The sequence below is a fragment of the Choloepus didactylus genome, chromosome 27 (genome assembly GCF_015220235.1).
Source record: "Choloepus didactylus isolate mChoDid1 chromosome 27, mChoDid1.pri, whole genome shotgun sequence".
NCBI lineage: Eukaryota > Metazoa > Chordata > Mammalia > Pilosa > Megalonychidae > Choloepus > Choloepus didactylus.
The window spans coordinates 2,755,318-2,777,203 of record NC_051333.1 but is presented as its reverse complement, the minus strand read 5'-3'; the positions used below and the strand labels follow the sequence as shown (position 1 = coordinate 2,777,203).

Here is a 21,886-nt window from a genome sequence, read left to right as displayed (position 1 = left end):
TTGTGTCTCTTCACACCCAGGGACCTCTTGACCATGTGCTCCTTATGGGATTATTTAAGATTATGGCCGTTTAGGTTTATAGGTAAATGTTCAGTCCCTCCCTCTTCCCGGAAACCTTAAAGCCTGATTGACCTCACAAGAGTCCACTAAGCCAAGGACCCCCCAGAGGTTTCTCCCTACAGGAACCTTTCCTTTGTTTGCAAGAGATATCCTTTATCCATGGTGTTGTCCTAGGGCAATTTGCAACCACTTCTAAGGGACTCATTATCATTTTAACGTAGGTTTCTGTGTTCTTCAAATTTCACTTAATGAGAGTAACTTACCTGACAGGTGGAACTGAGGCCTTGATTTTAGATATGAAATACAAAGAGGCTCTAGCAAAAAGTGGACAGTGAGTGCTTACAATTTAATTTATAAATTTGTGACCATTCTGGATTCTTTTGTGTTTTTTTCCCCTGATTTTTTGTCCTTCCTGCATAATCCCACATCTTCTGGGGATCATCTGGAACAATAATAGATTGTAATTGAAGAGAGCAAAATTTAAGAACGAGACAAAGAAGAAAAAATATTTCTGAGTTGTGAGATGCCATTCAGAAGGGGAAATATTAGGAAATCATGAATAATTTTATGTAATCTTATCTCAGATGTAAAGATCAAAAGTCTTACCAGTTAAATTTTACTTGAGCACTTTCAAATGTTTCCAAAACTGAGATAAGCAAAACGAGCTTATGCTTGTTTGTATATATTGTGTCCCCCAGAAAAATCCATATTCTTTAATGCAATCTTGTGGGGGCAGATTTCTTAATCTCTCTGATTAGGGTGTGACCTTTTGATTGAGTGCTTCCATGGAGATGTGACCCAAGCAGGTGTGGGCTAGACCTTTAATTAAATTATCCCATGGAGATATGGACCCCTCCCATTCAGGCTGTGTCTTAATTAAATCACTGGAGAAGGCTGTTGAAAGCTGATGCTTGGAGATGCGGACAGAAGGATGTTTGGAGATGCTAAGCTAGGAGATGAAGCCCAGAGTTTGTTCTGGAGAAACTAAGAGAGGAACCCCAGAAAGTTAGATGCACAGGAGCTGAAGAGGCTAAGAGAGACAAGCCCAGAGACATTTTGGGGAAAGCCATTTTGAAATGCAACCGGGAACAGCAGACACCAGCCACATGCCTTCCCAGCTGACAGAGGTGTTCTGGATGCCGTAGGTCATTCTTCAGTGAAGGTATCTTCTTGTTGATGCCATAGTTTGGACAATTCTATGACTTTAGGACTGTAACTTTGTAACCAAATAAACCCCCTTTATAAAAGCCAACCCATTTCTGGTATTTTGCATTATGTCAGCTTTAGCAAACCAGAACAGAGAGTAAATGTGATCTGTGTAAGATGTCAATAAAGAGAAACTGTTGTTGCATTTGAACTTGTAGTGTGTCTTTCCAAACTTCTGTAAGTCCAAAATCTGGGGATTTCCCTATCTTTATGGAAAGAGCACATTTTAATTATGACTTAGAGACTGTGTCACTCTTAGGTTGGTTCCCACTGTTTGACAAACCAAACTCTTAAGTCTTTCTTCACTAACTTTTAAAAATTTAGTATATAAATATTCTTAAACTTCTAAACTGCAGAAACACTCTTGAAAAATCCAAGAATGGGTTCAGTACATCCTTGATGTGAGGAAATGACTTGTGATAAGAGCGTCCACAACCAGCTCAGGGCAGTGACCAGGTGGCAGGAGAGGGCGGTGAGCACAGCACTGAGGATGTCAGATGGGAAAAGCAAAGGAGGGAGGGACAGTGAGCAGCCAGTGTCACCAGGAGAGCTCCTGGGACCAACTGTTCAGTTTCTTCGGATGTGAATTCTGTGGTTGACCTTTCCAAGCACAGGTCCACGTACAGGTTAGCTAAACTGCACCACGATGGTGAAAAGGTATCTTCTCAATTCTGGATATTATACAGGCATTTACCCAAGACTGTGTTCAAAAGGATGTATATATTTTACTGTGAATAAAAGGTATTATTTTTCTATCCTTTGTAAAATCACATAATCCTCTGAGTCAAATTGTAATGTTTATGTAATTCATAACTTCCATAACAGGTTGACTTGATCTTAAAAAAGAAAAATATTTGGTAATTGTTCAGGGAGTTTTGGATATAGGTATAGATAGAGAAACACAGACATGAAACCCAAAGATTTTGACTGTGTGAATATTTAAAATTTTAAAATGCAATTCAAATTCAGACTAATCTAATTTTTGGATTTGTGAATCAGACAATATTCCGTATTTCTCTATTATTTTTGCAATGTGTGTACCACTTAGGGAAGACCATAGCTTGGAGCACAAATTAATTATCAGTAAATTTTTTCAAAAGCAGTTTTATTGTGATAGATTCACATACCATACAATCCATCTAAAGTGTACAATGTCTTCTAGTAAATTCAGAGTTGTGTATTCATCACCATAATCAATTCTAGAACGTTTTCACCCTGAAGAGGGTTCACTATTTTATACAGTCCCATGTTCCATCCTAATAAATGATTTTCATTATCTTGGGTTTACTGGTGTATCTTGAGTTGTGTTGAAGAATGGGATTCTCGGATTCGTTATGGAGCAGCTTCTCAGGGTGTCTTTATTACCATTTCTTGGACTTGAAGGAGAAAAGAAAGGGCGCAGTGGCTCAGCAGTTGAAATTCTGGTAAATGTAAAGATGTGGGATCCATCGCTAATATTGAGAAAGGAAATTCTTCCAATATCCATGTTCAGGAAAATCCCCACTTGGTGTAAACGAGGAGTGACCCAGACGGCAGTCGGAGGTGTGGTGCAGGCCCAAAGGTAGCTTCCGTTTCTCAAACTCAGTGTCCAGAATCCAGCATTGGGAGAGAGTCGGATCTCTGCTAGTAGAAGAACAGATTCTTTGCAAATGCTCAGATCCCAGTCTTCGTTGGTTCCCACATCCACCTCCCAGTAATGGCGGCCAGAGGTGAATCGAAGGGAGCCCAGGACGCAAATTGAGTAGCTGAATCTCTCAGCAGTCTTTCAGCTTCTGTTTGATAGTCCCACACCGAACACTCCTCAGGTCATCAGAAATGATGAGGAATTCATTGGCTGTGTCAACGTCCAAGGTCATATCCAGTGTGGAGAGAGAAATAAGTAGCTCAGCAGATGGACAGAGTATAGCTCACTCGTCATCGACTGCAAAGGCCCGTGGATCTCATTCACTTTAGCTCCTTTAATTCTGCTCTTTCCTGGGGAAACAGCCCTGGTTTCCTGACTAGGGAAAATAATCCTATTATGTTCATTGCAATATGGGCCTCTTATTCATACTGGGAATTCTGTTTATAGTGAGTAATGTGGTTATCTGATTAAAGATTTTTCTGCTCTTTAAAGTGTATGATCCAGTAATGCACAGACTTGGACTGGAACCTGTTCTAAAGTTTGATATATGTTAGCATGTATCCTATCAAATATAAAAATCGTATAGATATTTTGAATGAAAAAAAATACTTATATTTAAAACAACAATTAGGAAAGAGAAAACTTTTTTTTTTTTTTTTTTCACAATACTCTTCCCCATTTCTTGTTTCTGGCTCGGCAGCTGCATCCTAGGCTTTTGTTTTCCTAATGTTGGAACGAAATGAAGAGAGAATGCTACGAGTCCTGAGACTAGCTGGGTTACCATTTTGGAAATCAAGGTAAAGGAAGGGATTGCTTGGGCTGAGTAAGGATGTCTTTGTATCTTGGCAGAAACTTGTCCCCAGAACATGTCTGGAATCGTGCCCAGCCAGCGAGGACACTTGGAGAGGAACGGCCTTGTGGACGGCCAGTGTCTCCAATGAGCTCTAAATATCAGGGTCACAGCACAGAGCTGTGGGTCCTAATGTGATCGGGTGAATTGAGCCAATGGGATCTCAGAAGTGAACATCCTGGACAAACAAGTCATTACTTCACTTGGGTCCCTTCTGAGTTGACCCAGTGGAAGATGTCGAGATATGTGACACCAGGAGAGGGGTTACTAAGGAAAGGAAAAGCCTGGGACAGGTTTTCGTGTCTCAAATCATTTGCACATTGCAGAAAATCCACTCACTAGGGAAATAAAGTAACTCGGTTTCCACAATTGAATTCGAAGACTGGGATACCCATCACAGCAGACTCCTCATATTCATAGCCAACACTGTCACCACTGATTGTAAGACACATTGTAACAATGCAGAGAATAGACAGAGAACAAGGAAGGACTTGGCAACTTAGATGAGCTGGTTGCAGTCCAATTTGGCTTTGCGCCTGTGGAGCCATTATATATGTAGCTGAGATCAGATAATGCACTTTGCACATGAATGTTTTTTCCAAATTGGATCACAGGAGTACTCAGAGTTAAGCTCTGAGATGGAATCAGGTCTTATTTCCATCGCACAGTGTCAGTGGGGGAGGCCCACCCTGCAGGGCGCGGATCCAGTCTCACCCGGACCTAAGTCTACGGGAACAGTCAGCAGTTCCAGTATCACCAGCCTTTGCCTGGGGCCTGAGCACAGGGGCAACTCCATCCCCATAGTGGGAACCTTCACTCCCTGTAGATTGGAGGCACCTGGGATTTTAAACACTGCAGATTCCTGGACCTACCACACCCCTGAGGGGTCAGATTCAGGTGGTGCAGGGTCTTGCTACTCAAAGTGTGGTCCAGGGTCCAGAAGCATCAGTGACTCCTGGGCTTATGACCCAAATCTGGATCCCCAGGCCACCCCAGCCCTGTAGAGTGGGAATCTGCATTTTAACAAGGTCCTCAGGTAATTTAGTCCATATTCAAGTTTGAGAAGCCTTCGTTAGGCCAGTGCTGCCCAGTAGAAATAGAATGCAAGCCACAAGTACAATTGTAAATGTCTTGTGAACACATTACAAAAATAGGAAACAGGTAAAACGTAATTTTAGTAACTACCATTTAACCTCAATATATTGAAATATTAACCCTTCATGTGTGGCATTAGCCACATTCAGGTGCTCCAGAGCCACCGGTGGCTGTGATATTAGACACAGAAGTCTGTGGCATGACCTAAATGATAACACCCTGCTGAAACCCGGGTGATTCTACACTATATTCAGAAATGAGAAACAGCTGAGCTTGGAGCAGAGACATTTTAGGTGCCAGAATGCAACTGATATTTTAGAGAGATCTTTTGGAACAGTTGCTTTTCAAGGGCTCTTTATAGGTTGGAGTGAGGTGATACAGAGGCCTTACCCTGGAACTTCAGCATCCTCGGGTACATCTGTAGAGCGGCTCTCAGGTGGGGCTCCAGGTCCCTGACCCTGGAAACCAGCCCCCCCAGCTGCCGATTGGGCCTGACGTCGTTCTTCTGAGATACCACAGGGCAGGAGGGGCACAGCAAGCCCTCTCCGCGGGGCTCGTTCTGCAGTGATGTGGTGCAGTGCAGGCAGCAGCCATACCCACACTTCAGATACACTGGTTTTTCAAGATGCTCCAGGCAGATGGGACATCTACTCATTTCTTTAAAGTGCTCAGCCATGACCACTGTAAGGGGAAAATGAGCATGAAAATGGAGTTTCCATGAATGGACTGACTTGGGACTCTGTCATATTTACATAAATGGAATTGTCATCTACCCTCTGTGTGCAGCCACTAGCCCTAGGTAATGAAGATACAATATAAATACAAATATAAGAGTCATGGCCCTGACACTCTGACATTTGGAATCTAGTTGGAATGAAGGACCTTGCAATGAAAGAAATTTGAAAGAGACTAGACCTGGGCTGCCCAGTGTGGTAGCCACCAGCCACATATGGATATTGATCACCCCAGATGGAGCTTATCTGGATTGAGTTGTGCTTGAGTGTAAAATACACAGTGGGTTTCAATGACCTCATGGAGAAGAAAGCACATGAGCTGCTTCATTAGGAAAGTTTTAAAACTTGATGTGATTAAATATTTTTAATATTAAAATTATTTTGGTTTGTTTCTTTTTATCTTAATGTGGCTACTAGATAATTTATAATTACATGTGTGGGTCACATTGTGTTTCTGTTGGTTATCACTGCTCTAGACTCAGGGACCCTCCAAATTTCCCAGCTAGTCCAACCTGTCTGAGGTCAAATCCATAGCAGCAGCTCAGCAGTTGAATAAGTCAATGGGAAATTTTCAACTCACCATCTTGTAGAGTTGACCAAGCTAGGATTTGATTATAGAAATGAAGAAACAAACCATTGCTTCAGTCTGGATATTGAAAATCTAGGTTCCATGTACTGCATCTACACCACGGGTCCAGTGTTCCTAACTAGAAACATTGTGCCTAGAAGTGAGATGGCCTCAGACGACACTTGATGAATTAGTAAGTTTCTCAATTCCCTGGACCTTGTTCTATCAAATCTGCCGTTTGTAGAAACACAAGATGTAGAAAAGAATTTACATATTAAGGGACTCACCTGTACTCCACTAGTGTCCTCTCTGACCTCCAGGTGCTTCCAAAGGTAGCTGAGGTCTGGAGTGAGATTGATTGGGAAGGGGTTTTTATAGCGAGGGCACTTCCTCCTTATTCACACCAGGCCACGCCTCTTTAACCCAATCAGGTCCTGAGCTTTAATATGGCAGAAATACGAGTTTTACAGATGGAATGGGTTACTACAAACATTTTAGTCAATGCAGAAATCCAAATCAAATATGAATTTCATTTTCTGATACTTCTGACTTGAATGTTTATAAATGTCAACAGCATTGTTTGTGGTTAATGTTTATAAATATTTTTTTACTCTTGGGTTTTAGACTAAATTAGATCTGTACCTTTACTTTCATTTCTATTACATCATATAGAATCATAAATATTTTTAGCTTAATCTGTGACAATATGAAGGTAGGTAGAACTTCCATTTTATTTGACTGGGATTTCTTCCTAAGATCTAAAACTTCCATGATTATCAATATTCACATTGTACTTATACATGATGTATCAATGTCTCTTTTTTAAGCAGTTTTGTTGAGATATGTTCATGCTCCATACAATCCATCCAAAGTATACAATCAGTGCCTCTCAGCACCATCACAGAGTTGTGCTTTCACCTCCACAATCAACCAGAGAACATTTTCCTTACTCTAAAAAGAAAAAACCCACACCCCATATACCATCCTGTATTAGTTACGGTTCTCTAGGGAAATAGAACCAACAAGAGATATCTGTAAATGTGAGATTTTATAAAAGTGTCTTGCACAACTGTGGGAATGAATTAGTCCAAATTCTACAGGGCAGGGAATGAGCTGGCAACTCCGATGAAGGTGTTCACTGAACTTCCAAAATACCCAAAATAGAAGAAATGAAGTTTCCCTCTCTTCTCCCTTAAAAGTCTTCAACTAATTAGATTAAATCCAGGTGATTAAATTCTCAAATTATGGAATACACGCCCTTCATTGATGCAATCAGTCAAGGATGCAATCCACTGACTGATGATTTAATAAACCAGCCTTCTGCTTTATTAACCAGCCAGAAATGTCCTTGCAGTAACGGTTAGGCCAGTGCTTGCTTGACCAGACTCCTGGGCACCATCACCTGCCAAGTTGACACATAAATCTAAGCATTACACCCCCCCGCCATTGTTGACACTTAGCATTGATGTGGTACCCTTGTCACAACTGATGAAAGAATATTAAACATTACTGTCCAAAGTTTACATTGGGTGTATTTTTCCAATTTACCATCCTTTTATGAACACTTTGTAATAGTGACATACAATTTTTCTAGTTCATGAAAGAACATTGTTGTATTTGTACTATTAACCACAGTTATCATCCACAACAGGGTTCACTGTGTTGTACAGTCCCATGTTCATCCTCTGGCTTTCCTTCTAGTGACGTACATGACCCTAAACTTCCCCTTTTCAATGACATTCTATGCAATTCAGCACTGTTAATCATATTAACAATAATAATGTGCTGCCATCACCTCTACCCATTTCCAAACACTTGCAACCAACCTAATTAGAAATTCTGTACATATTAAGCATCAGCTTCACATTCTCTACCCTCATTCTATCTCCTGGTAACCTCTATTCTAGACTTTAACTCCAGGAGTTTACTTATATAATTAGTTTATATTAGTGCTATCATACAATATTTGTCCTTTTGTGTCTGGCTTATTCTACTCAACATAAAGTCCTCAATGTCTATCCATGTTGTTGTGTGCACCAGTACTTTATTCCTTCTTACTGCCGAATAGTATTCTATCAAATGCATATACATTTTCTTTATCCATTCATCAGTTGATAGACACTTGGATTACTTCCATCTTTTGGCAGTTGTTAATAATGCCGTTATGAACAGTGGTGTGCAAATATCTGTTTGCGTCCCTGCTTTCAGCTCTTCTGAGTCCATAACTAGCAGCAGGATGGCCAGATCATACGGCAGTTCTAGACTCAGCTTCCCGAGGAACCACCAAACTCTCTGCCACAGCAGCTGTGCATTCTGCCCTCCCACCAGCAGTGAACGAGTGTCCCTATTTCTCCACATCCTCTCCAACACTTGCAGTTTTCTGTGTTTCTAATAGTGCCATTCTAGTAGGTGTGAAATTATCTCTCACTGTAGTTTTAATATTCATTTCCCTAATAGCTATGATATTGAACATGTTTTCCTGTCCTTTTCAGGCATTTAAATATCCTCTTTGGAAACATGTCTATTCAGGTTTTTTGCAAATTTGCTTTTCTTTAATGTGGTTGCTTTTCCTATTAGGGTTGTTGAGTTTACAGACATAGAATTCTTCATAATATTCTTGTAGAATCCTTCACTCTCTGTAGATCTGGTGTGAAGATCCCTCATTCATTCCTGATATTAGTGACTTGTGTCTTCTCTATATTTTTTGTTCAGTCTGACGAGAGGTTCATCAATTTTATTGATCTTTTGGAAGGATAAGTGACGGTAGTGGTGGCCAGGTCTTGTTTCCACATTGATGTAAATGGCAGTCTAGGAAGAACAAAGGAGCACATCAAATATTACTGTGGGAAAACCTCAAACAGAGACCAAATAGTTCATTTCTAAGCATCTAAAATTTAGTCAGTTGGGAAGGCATGTGGCTAGCGTCTGCTGGTCCTTTGCTCCCAGGTAATCAAAATGGCTTTCTCCAAAATGTCCTTAGGCTTCTGTCTCTCTTAGCCTCTCTCTCTCAGGTCCTGTGCATCCTTGCTTGTTCTCCCAGGGAATTTCTCTCTAAACATCTGGGGGTCCTCTGTTTGCTTCTCTGGAGCAAACTCTAGGCTTCATCTCTTGGCTTAGGTCTCCATATGTCTTTCTGTCTGCATCTCCAAGCATCTGGGTGTGAGTTGTCCCCTGAGCTCCCTTAGGGACTCCAGTAAACTAATCAAGACTCACTTTGAATGGGCAGGGTCACACCTCCTGGAAATAATCTAATCCTAAGGTGTCATCCACAGTTGGGTGGGTCCCACTTCCATGGAAACAACCTAATCAAAAGCTCCCACCCACAATAAATCTGTCCCCACAACATTGCATTATAGAACACAGTCTTTCCTGGGGTCCATAACAGTTTCAAACCGGCACATCCACTTACACTGGGTTTTCTTTGTTCTTATTTATCTAGCTTAATAAACTGAACTTGAAGTCATTTATTTTATACTGTTATTCTCTATAATCTAAGTGTTTTAATCTGTAAAACTTTCTCTAAGCACTGCTTTAGCTGCCTCCTAAATATTTGTAAATTTTCTATATTGATTAACATTCAGTTTGTATGTTTTCTAATTTCTCTTTTGAGATCATATTTGACCCATGGATTATACTGAAGTGTGTAGTTTAACTGTCAAATCTTGGAGGTTTTCCTTTGTATTTTATATTTATTTCATTCTAATTTACTTTTTCTGTGATTAATAAACATATCTTGTATTATATATTTTAATCTCTTTCATCTTATGAGATTTTTTATGGGCAAAGTATGTTCTCTGTTTTGGTGACTTTTATGCCCCTTAGAGAAGAATTTGTGTTTTGTAGTTGTTGGAAAGGTAATTTCTCTAAATATAAATTACATGACAGCAGTTGATGACTTTGTTAAGATCAGCTGTGTCTTTACTTGCTGTATCTACTTATTATGTTAATTGCTGAGAGTGGATGAATATCTTTTAAGTTTTTTATTATGCTGTCTATTTAATCCTTTAATTCTGACTGGGTTTGTTACATGGATTCTGAAATTTTCTTGTTTGTCACATGAATATTGAAGAAGTTTTTGTCTCTCTGATGATGTGACCCTTTTTTGTAATGAAATGGTCTCCTTCATTTGGAAAAAATCTTGGTTTTGAAAACCTTTTTAAAAATCTGATCTTAATTATTGCCACTCCAGTATCTTTTGTTGAGTATGCAACATAAATATTTTTCAACATATATCCTTGCAAACTTTGCATGTTTATATTTAAATTGTGTCCTGTGTAAACAAAATATAGTTGTTTCATGTTACTCTGTTTTTCTCTTCCTGCCTTATTTGGGGTTATTTATATATTTTTAAAACTCCTTTTTAATTCATCTCTTGGATTTTTCAGGTCTATCTTTTTTTTTTTTTAAGTGAGTTCTTTAGGAACTTAAAAATTTGTTGTTTACATTTCATAGTCTACTTAGGATTAATTCTGCACCATTTCATGTAAAAGATAAAAACCTCAGAACCATATAAGTCCATTATGCTTATGCTTTGATATATTTGTTAAATTCATTTCTTCTTTCTTAAATTTATGAGACATTATCATTTCTGCATTATACTATCTTATGTAATTTAAATAATTCAGTAAAAATAAATTTTCTCTTATCCCAGGTATTTATTTCATTTCTGGTAATCTTTAGTCACTATTGAGTTTCCACCTGGTATCTTTTGTCTTCAACTTGAGAAACTTCATGTTGGGTTTTTTGTACTAAAGGGTTTGAGGCAACCAATTCTCTGAGTTTCATTTTATCTTAAAGAGCCTCTTTCTTGCCCACATTTGAGGTATATTTTCACTGGATAAATCACACTTAGATTTTACCTAAAATTGCCCTCTTATTGGCCTCTTCCTCTTCCTTCCCTGCTCCCGGGAGCCTCACTCTGATACCTGCGACTGTCACTGGTGTCCTGGGATCTCCCTGTCTCTACTCAGAGGGACCTTTGTGTCATTTGGTATTTCACAATCCCCAGCACGTCCATGGGAGTCTCCCTAACTCAGCTCACACAGTTGATGAGCTTGACTCTTGAACATCTTCAGTAATTCTTGCACATTCATATGAGAATGTTCCTAATGTTCTAAATTGCAAAGGAGCTCTCGACAATTCTAACTGTTTCAATACGTCCTTGACGTGAGCATCAGGAACTGGCCCACAGCATCTGGAGTTCACAGTTATCAGGTCTGTGCCAGATAGAGGAGGGTTCCGGCCAGTGCTGCCAGCAGAGGCTGACGCAAACCCCACGTGTCATTTTAAATGTTCTAGTAATTAATCTTATCCTCTTCTATTTAGCCCAATGTGGCAAAAATATTATCATTTCCACATGGCAATAGCCACCTTTAAGAGCTCAGTATCCACTGTTGGCTACCATATTAGACCTCAAAATCTAAGACATGAAGAACTAAATATTATATCTCATTAAAATTCTCCATGTCTCTCTAATCTATTTTCAGGGTTAGCAACCATTTGTTGTTCAGAGACGTAATAATTTTAGGTGCCAGAATTCATCTAGTTCCCATATTTGATGGGGACCCTTTCGCAGATGATTTTACCAAGGTCAAAATAAGTCACATGAGATATTAGACCATGTGAAAGCAGACATAAAATGATTCTATTTAAAGTTATTAAAATAGGTAAGGTGAGATTGATTTGAAACAATCAAAATAAGGTAACTCATAGAGTCAGGATCTAGAATCAAGATTCCCAGGGGACAAAGTGGGGGCAGGCAATGGAAAGTTAAGGCTTAAAATGTACAGGGTTCCCATTTGGAATGATGGACATTTTGGTAATAGATGGTGGTGATGGTAACACAACATTGTGAATGCAGTTAACGCACTGAAATATATATAATCTGAATATCATTGAATGGGGAACTGTTATGTTGTGTATATGGTAATATTACTGGACCAAAAGTGGTGGATTCTTTGCTTGATGTGCTGAAATGACCAATTCCTGAGACACGTGGGTTTCAAAGAGAGAAAGAGTTCTATTGCTTGGTGGGTAACAGGAGAGCAGACGGTCTACCAGCCCAAAATCTGTGTCCTTGAACTGCAGTAATTCTGATAGTTTTATGGTATCAACAGATGGGCAGGTTTTAGGATAATGAGCACAATGGCCCCAGATGATGTAATTAGAGGTGATCTAATTATTGAGCATGCACAGATTGATTACAAGCTTAGTAACAGAAGGTATGTAAGAAAATGTTGGCCTTAATATGATGATGGGTGTGATTTCTAGAACTATAATGAGGTATAGGTGACTTGTAGATTAAAGTCTAAGCTGCTGAACATGTCAGGTGGGCCCATTCTGGTTAGATCCAGCTTTGGTTTTCAAAATAACTTTGGATTTGTTGTGGGTTAGTTCTGGGCTGACCCAAGGCCCTTTATTAATAAACATTAGGGGCTGTCTTTAGTGATCATAAGACTAAAGTCTGAAAATTGGATAAATGGATTTAGTTGAGGGTTAGTCACAAGGTTTTTACAAACACGTGGGCACAAGATAAAGGTTACACAATCATTATCAGAGATCAAGGCAGCTGGATTACATTTCAGGTTTCAGGTATGTCCCTGTGTCTACTCTAATAAATCAGAAATTGAAAAGCAAAATCTGTATAATAATTTAGTAATCATAATCAGCCCTTAAATCCTAACTTCTTTGATACAGTAACAGAATAAAATTTTTTTAAAAAGCCATGGAACTACAGTACACAAACAGTGAACCGTAAGTTAAACCACAGACTTTAATTAACAGTACAATTATAAAAATGTGCTATCATCATTTGTAACAAATGATACACCTCAATGCAAGTTGAGGGTGGGGTGGTGTATAGGAATCCTGTATTTTATGCATGATTGTTTTGTAAACCTACAATTTCTCAAATAAGGAAAAAATAGTAATGTGAGAAACATATATGTAAATATATGAACATATATATGTATATAGATATTTCAAGGACTTTAATGTGGATAGCATGTAGAAGAAATAAAGCTCCAATTCAAGAAGAAAATATTAATTTCATAAATTCCACTTGATGACAGAAGTTCATACATTTGATGCTGACTTACGAAATTCTGTAACATTCCCAGGTGTTCTTTACTATCCAAAGTAATGCATTTCATTTTATGTATCAGAATTTTCTCCAAACCTTGGTACATTCTGTCATGAGCTTAATAATCTATGTCAATTCAATAGGAGAACATACATTTACAAGCCTATCATCAAAAATAAGATTTGCTGTTTTACATTTTAGGTCTTATAAATTTTATGCCTCTATTCCCAAAACTTGGAAAGGTTTAATTCCATTTTGTGGGGGCACTGTGGGGCAGAGACTGTCATTTCCCTGAGCATCGGGGTCTTTATTTGGAATCTTTCCCCAAACACATGGTGACCTCATCCAGGAGCATCCCTGGCTAAGGAACCTCCCTTCCTGAAAGTAGCAGAGTTTCTGAGACATGATTGCCCGCAGTAAGCGTTAACTCTCTTAACAGAGAGGAGACTTTGGGGTCGGTGTAGAAGGGGCCATCTCCAGATTCCCTGCCTGAATGGTGACTCTTCATCAGAGAACAGAACCAGTGCTTGTTTGTCTGGGGGATCAGCACCAGGGGCTCACACGTTCAAAACCAGAGGTTGTGTCTGTGGCAATAGGCGTGAAAAGGTGAAGACAGAGTCCAGCAAGTAAGAGGAGATGAGGATGTAAGAGCACAAGGAAAGAGTGTGGCTGACGGCTCAGGTGTGGATCTGCAGGGAAAGCAGGGAGAGCAGAGCTGCTTACCGAATGGAGCCGCTGGCCCAGACCAAGAGGCCCAGAAACACTACAGTGGAGCAGTCCAGGAGATGCTCTGAGAGCCAAAACCATTCATCAGGAATGAGTTACCATTACTCTCAGGCTCTGGACATTGCAAATTGACAAGAGAGTAGACATTACTCAAAAGATTGAGCACCCGCTTTGTATATCTCACTGCCAAGAGAGTGAAAAGATAACACACCAAAAAGGAGAAGATATTTGCACTTCCTATTTCTGATAAGGAATATAATCATGTATATACCTATCACTGAGCTCCTATTATGTGTGCATTGCAGACTAAATATCTATATGATAAGGGTTCGGAAGGGACAAAAAATCAGTGAAGATGCTGTTGATGGCCAGTGACTGGTCTCTGCATTCCTTCTGGTCCACTCTCCCAAGTGGTTGGATTTAGGACTCACCATCATTCCCTCATGGCGGCAAGAGAGCTGCAGCCCCCCCCAGGCCTCTAAAGGCAGGAAGGGCATGGGTGGGGAAGGAGTGTTTCTCCACCAGCTCCTTCCTGACAGGAAACTACCCCACACGGCACCCCCAGAACTACCTGTATCTGATTGGCTGGAACAGTATAACAGCCTGCAGGCACAGAGGGCTTGGAGGGGCTTCTGTGGCATTTCTAGCCTTTACCCTAAAGGTGGGCTCTGGGGTGATCAGCAGGTGACTGAGGTTGAGTTTTCTGTTGTGTTCACCAGGGCGCAGCCGGGGACAAAATGTGTTCCCCACCCTCATGACATGGTGAAAGAATGATTCACTCTTACCCAGGAGAAGGGTTTATGATAAATCCTTAGCCCAGGGAGCCCTAATCCAAGAAAGAGACAGTTTGCTCCCAGCAGGTTGAATCTCTGACGTTGGCTTTTAGTTCTGACAGTTCTTTTTCCAGGGAAAACTCTAGCTTGAGATCAACTTCGTTGCCTTCTTCCATGGATATAGATAATGAGTTTTCTGCCATGTACATGAGCAGATCACTGCTTCAAAATTGTTATTCTTTAGAAAAGATCCAGTTGTGGAAAACCCTACTTTGACAGTGCCAGTTTCTCTGCCTCCAGTCACTTATGAGTGTTAGTCCACCCAATCCCCAAACAATTTGCAGAGTTAATCATCTGACTTCCAGTCCACTCCTCAAATCTGTGTCCTGGGACTTCCCTGTCTCTATGGATGGGGCACCTTTAAATTATTAAATAATGCTTTTACATATTGCCAGCACGTGTTTGCAACTGTGAGGCTGGATCTCTCTCATGTGAACTCACAATTGACAAGACTCTTGAAAATTTTCTTCAGTAATCCTTCTAAATTTTCGTTAGGAATATTCTTCAAGTTTCAAACTTCAAGGAAGCCCTTAGAAATTCTAAGAGATGGTGAAATGTAGCCATGGGGGAAGAAACAAATTGGGATAAGAACATCCATACCTGGCACACAGGGTTCAGTCTTCACAGTGACCTGGTCTATTTCAGGAGAAGGAGGTGAGGGCAGTGCTGAGGACATGGGAGCGGAGAAGGAGGAGGGAAAGGCTGAGCATGTGGGATGTTTCCAGAGCACACAGGAGACCACAGAGCTCAACTTCTAAAGCACGTGCGGCCCCTGCTGACCTAGCAGAGCACAAGTCCAAGCAAGTGTTAGATAAGCTTGTCACTTCTGGATATCATTCAAGCATTTATCCAGCTCTCTCTGCTTACTGTGAATAAAGAGTAGTAGTGTTTCCCAACATTTAGAAAATTACATAATCCATTTGGTCACATCCAAGTGTTAATTCATAACTTACATAACTAGTGAAGTCGTTCTTACAGAAAAAGGAAAACATGTCAAATTTATCTGAGAGTTCAGGACATAATAAAGGAACAGAAATATAAATATGAAATCCAATGAGTTTGACCATGACAACATTTAATATTTATAATGCAAATTATATTCTTATTAAATTTTGGTGTTTGTGATTCATAAAATGTTCCACATTTTTCTAGTACTCTGTGTGGGACAGGTATAGCTATAAGTGTTGGGTTTTTCAATTGAGAAGAGAAGAGATGAAAACTCAATCAAAAGGAGTCTTTTGTCCAGCCACGCGCAGGTGCCGGCCCCGAGCCCCGGAACAGTGGGGCTCACGCAGGACAGTTGGCGGGAAGTTCTCTGTCCCGGGACAGGGAGGCTGGTGGGTCCTTGTAGGGCAGTTTCTCGTCGGCTACTTTGGAGAAAGGGGATAGCTGGCAAGTTTCCATTGGCCGGTTTGAAAGCGGGGCTGGGGCACAGGAAAATTTTAAATTTCAACATTCAGGATTCCTAAGGGTGGGGGTGTCGGCTTATTGCAGGTCTGCAGGGCTCCTAGGATGAGGAGGGGCCCTGGCTCTGTCACAGAATTCCTAAGGACGGGGATGGGGTGAGGGCCAGGGCCTAAACCTAACAAAAAGCACAAAGTGAATTTCAATAAAAGTGTTTGTTGTCTTGGCTTTATTTGTCTATTCTGGCTTGTGCTGGAGGAATGGGATACTTGGAATCACTGGCAAACAGATACTCAAGATGTCTGGATCATCATTTCTCGGGTTTGCAGGAGAAAAGAATGGCCGCAGTGGCTCAGAAGCAGAAATTTTCGTAAATGTATAGATATGGGATCCATCGCTAATGTCACAAAAAGTAACGTTTCCAATATCCATGTCCAGGAAAATTCCCACTCGGTGTAACCGGGGGTTCACCCAAAGAGCAGTCTTTGGATTAGTGCTGGCAGAGAAGTGTTTCCCTTTTCTCAAATTCAGTGTCCAGAATCCGAGTTCTGAAGACAACATGGCCTTCCCTTCTCGTGGAACAGATTCCCTGCAGACGCCCAGATCCCACTCTTCGCTCGTTCCCACGTCCACCTCCCAGTAATGGCGGCCAGAGGTGAACCGAGAGGAGCCCAGGACGCAGATGCCGTAGCTGAATCTCTCAGCGCGCTCTTCCCGATTCTGGATGCTGTGTCCACATCGGACCTGCCTCCCGTCTTCGGAAATGAGGAGGCGGTTGTGGGCTGTGTCAACATCGAAGGTCATATCCACTGTGGAGGAAAAATACGGAACTCAGCAAAACAATGAATCACACCCACAGTTCACTTTTAGTGCAAGGGTCCAATTTAATCACTCATCTTATTTTCTTAATTTTGCTTTTCCCCTAAATAAAAATTTCCCGTGAAAAGAAAAACATCTGAGAGAGTTTTCACCAACTGAAGCATCAGTTTGTATGGAGTAAAAAGAAAAACTCTTGGAAATAAATAAACCCTTTATTTTCACAGCTGAAATTAGGCACACTGACATTTTAGTTCCTTAAGAATCTCTCAGTGATTCTAATCAATACTCGGATGTGCTCAGGGACCATGGACATTTTAGGTGCCTGAATTCTGCTGATATTTAATGGAGATGGTTTGCCTGGTTGCTTATTCCAGGGCCCTTGATGGGAAGGGAGCAGGCTGTGCAGAGGCCTTACCTTGGAACTTCAGCATCCTCGGGGTCATCTGCAGAGCAGCTCTCAGGTGAGGTTCTTGGTCCTTGATTTTGGAAACCAGCTTCCCCAGCTGACAATTTGTCCTAACCTCATCCTTCTGAGAGACCAAAGAGCAAAAAGGACACAAAAAACTCTCCCCGTGGGCGTCCACCTGCAGGGAAGTGATGCAGTGGTGGCAGCAGATATATCTACACTTTAAGTACATGGGTTTCTCAAAATAGGCCTCACACACAGGACATCTGCTGGCTTCTCGAAAGTGCTCTGCCATGTCTCCTGCAGGAGAAAGAATGAGGATATTAATTGTGTCATATAATGTCATGATTTATAGAATGGAGATTCCATGAGATGAATGAACTAGGGCTCTTTCACATCTACGTGCATAAAGCTATTGTCCCTGGTACTAGGCAGTAAGCTTGCAAATATGAAGACTCATGTCCCTGAAATGCCAGGTGGAACGAGGAACACAATTCACCATTCAAGCTTGAGTTGAAGTGGTGAAAGGGTCTAGAGCTGAACTCTCCATGGGGGCTACTGATCCTCTGCAATGGAACTTGTCTGAATTGAGATGTGCTGTGAGCATCAAGTACACACTGAGTTCAAAGACATCCTGAGAAAAAGGGAATGTAAGCTGTCTCACTGATTACTGTGTTAAAAGAAATAAAACAAACTGGTGTTACTCTGTGTTCTAGTTTGCTATGCAGCTGGAATGCAAAACACCAGAAATGGATTGGCTTTTATAAAGGGGGTTTATTAGGTTACAGAGTTACAGTCTAAAGGCCATAAAGTGTCAAAGGTAAGGCATCAACAATCGGGTACCTTCACTGGAGGATGGCCAATGGCATCTGGAAAACCTATTAGCCGGGAAGGCACATGGCTGGCGTCTGCTCCCAAGTTCTGGTTTCAAAATGGCTTTCTACCAGAACGTTCCTCTCTAGGAAGCAGCTTCTCTTCAAAATGTCACTCTCAGTTGCTCTTGGGGTGTTTGTCCTCCCTTAGATTCTCAGGAGCAAAAGTCTGCTTTCAATGGCTGTCTCCAAAATGTCTGTAAGCTGTAGTTCCTCTCTCAGCTCCTGTGCGTTCTTCAAAGTGTCCCTCTTGGGTGTAGCTCCTCTTCAAAATGTCACTGTCAGCTGCACTGAGTTCCTTCTGTTTGTCAGCTCATTTATATGGCTCCAGTGATTTAATTCAGACCCACCCCGAATGGGTGGGATAACAGCTCCATGGAAATTATCCAATCAGAGTCATCACCTGCAGTTGGGTGGGACACATCTCCACAGAAACACTCAAAGAATTACAATCTAATCAACACTGATACGTCTGCCCACAAAAGATCACATCAAAGATAATGGTGTTTTGGGGGACATAATACATTCCAACTGGCACACTATGTCTAAAAGATTTAACATGGAGCAGGAGGTCATTCTGGAGGTGACTCTTGTGCAGGGCTCAACCATGGATCACAGGCTGCCACAGCATGCAAAGCCTCAAGGAACAAGTTCCTCAAAACCCCAAGGACATCCAAACCATAAAACAAACCACAAGATGAAGAACCCAGTTAACTGTATAACCTGAAGGATAACGAGAGTACCCCAAATATCTACCAACCACAAACAACTTGTCTAATCTTCTCCTTTAAAAAACCTTGTCTGGAAATGCCAAGATGGAGCACAATTTGGGTTGCTGCCTGAATCTGGGCTCCCAAATTGTTGTTCTAAGACCCCATTAAATGCCTCTGTTGCTTTGCAGCTTCATTTGTTATTTCTTGGTTGACAAGCATTTCAAATTGATTAAATGTTGAAATGATAATATTATTCTATTAAAATTACATTGGTTTCTTTTACTTTCTTTACCATGGCTGCTAGAAAATGTAAAATCCCATGTGTGGCCACATCATCTTTCCACTGGACAACACTGGTCTGGGCTGGTGGACACTCCAATCCTTCCAGCTGGTGTGACCTGACTAGGAAAAAACCCACAACAGCCGCTGAGAGATTGAAGTTTCAGTGGAAACTCAATTCATCTCTCTGGTAGACTAGCCCAAGCTATTATTGGTCTAAGGAAAATGAAGAATATTCATTTATTCTGGCTGATATGGAAACCCCAGGCTCTGCCTACTGCTCCTGGAGTTGGGGCCTGAGTGGCCCTGGGAGCTCACACCGTGTGTGGCACCGAGTTGGCTTCACACAACCCTTGCTCCATTCATGGAGTATTAATTCCCCAGACCTTGTTCACTCACACCTGCCCTTCATAGGAGTCTGAGAAGTGAAAAAGAAATCACATAAAATTGGACTCACTGTTCTCCAGGAGATTCTCCTCTGGCCTCCAGCTGATTCCCAAGGTTCTTGAGTGAAATCAGCTGTCAAGGGCCTTTTGTACTGAGGTCCCTTCCTCTCTTCTCATTGACATCAGACCACGCGTCTTTAATCCAATCCTATGTTGATTTAATTGTGGCAGTCATAGGATCTTTACCAATGACAAAGAAAACCATAAATTGTTTCATACCACATTGTAATTAAATTTCAAAATGAATTGCATGTTCAGAAATTTCATATTGAGTGTTTATAAATCTCAAGAGGATTTTCCTGGTAAATATTCACAATTTTTTTTCCTGACTTGAAGAAAAAATTAGATCTGTACATTTATTTTTGCCTTTTACCTTGTTAAGATCTAAAACTTTCAGCCTTGTCTTGTTAACATTCACCATACATTAATACATGATATATAGTCTCATTCCCCTTATTTCTAAGCATCTTTCTAAGTAACTTTATTAGTTAGGGTTCTCTAGGGAAACAGAATCAATGAGAGATATCTATGAATATAAGATTTATAAAAGTAACTCACACAACTGTGGGTATGCACGAGTCCAAATTCCGTAGGGCAGTCAGCAAACTGGCAACTCCAATGAAGATGTTCGATGAAATGAACTGGCAGCTTCAACGAACTCCTCAGGAAACGCTTCGCTGGTTAGCGGAAGAAGTGAAGGTCCTCTATCTGTCTCACTTAAACTGATTGCATTAAATCCAGCCAATTGCATTCTCTCACTGAGGAAGACACGCCCTTCCTTGAGTCATCAGTCACAGCTGCAGCCAATTGACTGATGATTTGATAAACCAGCCTGTTGGTTTATTAACCAGCAACAAACGTCCTCACAGCAACAGTTAGGCCAGTGCTTGCTTGACCAGACAGCTAGGTACCATCAGCCGGCCAGGTTGACACATGAACCTAACCATCACAGTAACCATGCTGTATGAAGGCATAGTGGGATGGAATTTGGCCATGCTATAATCATTCTACAGGATAGGCATTTCTGATTTTGATTTTACTTCCAACCAATGCCTAGAGAGCAGAAACCTTAGTGTCCTCTTGTTTTACAGCTCATTTAGACGTAAAAATAAAATTGAGCCAAAAATCATGATGCCATTAAAACTTTTTTTTCACATTCAAAAGATGAGAAGGTCAAAATGACCCTTCACAAATTGTACATATTTTAAATATCCATATTACAGAACCCTCAATGCAGTTTGAAATTTTGATGTTAAACATTTTTTTGGCCTTTATTATTTCAGTATAATGATCCCACACAGATTTTTTTCCTGTGTGACAATGTAGTCATTTTTAACAGCATTTGGTCCATGAAGTTATAATAACACACACATCTGGTGTCTCCAGCAACCTCCCAGGCACTGTGTCGATGTTTGCACAGCGTCCTCCTTCCCCGTTCTGAGCCTGGCTTCCTACCTCCATCCTATGATTTGAAATCAGCTGGCTTCTTGATAATTTTCTGTGATATTTCATCCTTTCTACATAATCCTGGATCCTCTGTGGGTCAGGTAAAACACTAATATACTATAACTGAAGAGCACAAAATTGATTATACATCAAAAAGAAAAAAAAATGGAGTTCTTCTGAACTTTAATATAGAATTCAGAAGGGAAAATATTTAATTATATTAAATTTTTTTGCAATTTAATATCTCAGATTATGATTTTTTTTGTAAACACTTGTGCATTATCAAACATTTCCAAATCTCTGATAAACAAATGAAAACATATGATAATTATTTAATACCAGAAAGGAGAAACTATGGTTACACGTGAGATTGAGGTATGTCACTCCAAACTACTACAAATGTAAAGGTTTGTGCTTTTCTCAAGCCACTAACAGAATTGAAATGCATGTACAATTAGGGTTAACCAGGGATGAAAATATCTTTGGAATAAGCTGATGAGTCACAATTTTTTTATGTGGATCTGAGTTTTAGGCTTGGTTAAAAACACAGATTATATGATTTGTTGGTCTTTAGATGATGTCTTTTATTTGCATTATACTTCCTGGCATATTTTTGTTTTAAAGGTAGGTGATTGTCCAGCTACACAGAGTCTTGGGGCAATTTCTAGTCTTTTTTCTTAAAAAACTTCTGATAATACATTTTTGCAATCAATGAGAGAAACAT

The 21,886-nt window shown here is 40.5% G+C and overlaps 1 protein-coding gene and 1 pseudogene across 1 annotated transcript; both read right to left on the bottom strand.

The window, feature by feature from the left end:
• Positions 1-2,406: 2,406 nt before the first annotated feature.
• Positions 2,407-3,122, bottom strand: LOC119521842 (annotated as a pseudogene).
• Positions 3,123-16,397: 13,275 nt separating this feature from the next.
• On the bottom strand, positions 16,398-17,701 carry LOC119520925 (ret finger protein-like 4A). The gene is made up of 2 exons (XM_037818783.1): positions 17,416-17,701; positions 16,398-16,990 (listed from the first exon to the last, which is right to left on the bottom strand). Exons 1-2 carry the CDS (start codon positions 17,699-17,701, stop codon positions 16,419-16,421), a joined length of 858 nt encoding a protein of 285 aa, XP_037674711.1. The 3' UTR covers positions 16,398-16,418.
• Between the last annotated feature and the right edge of the window lie 4,185 nt (positions 17,702-21,886).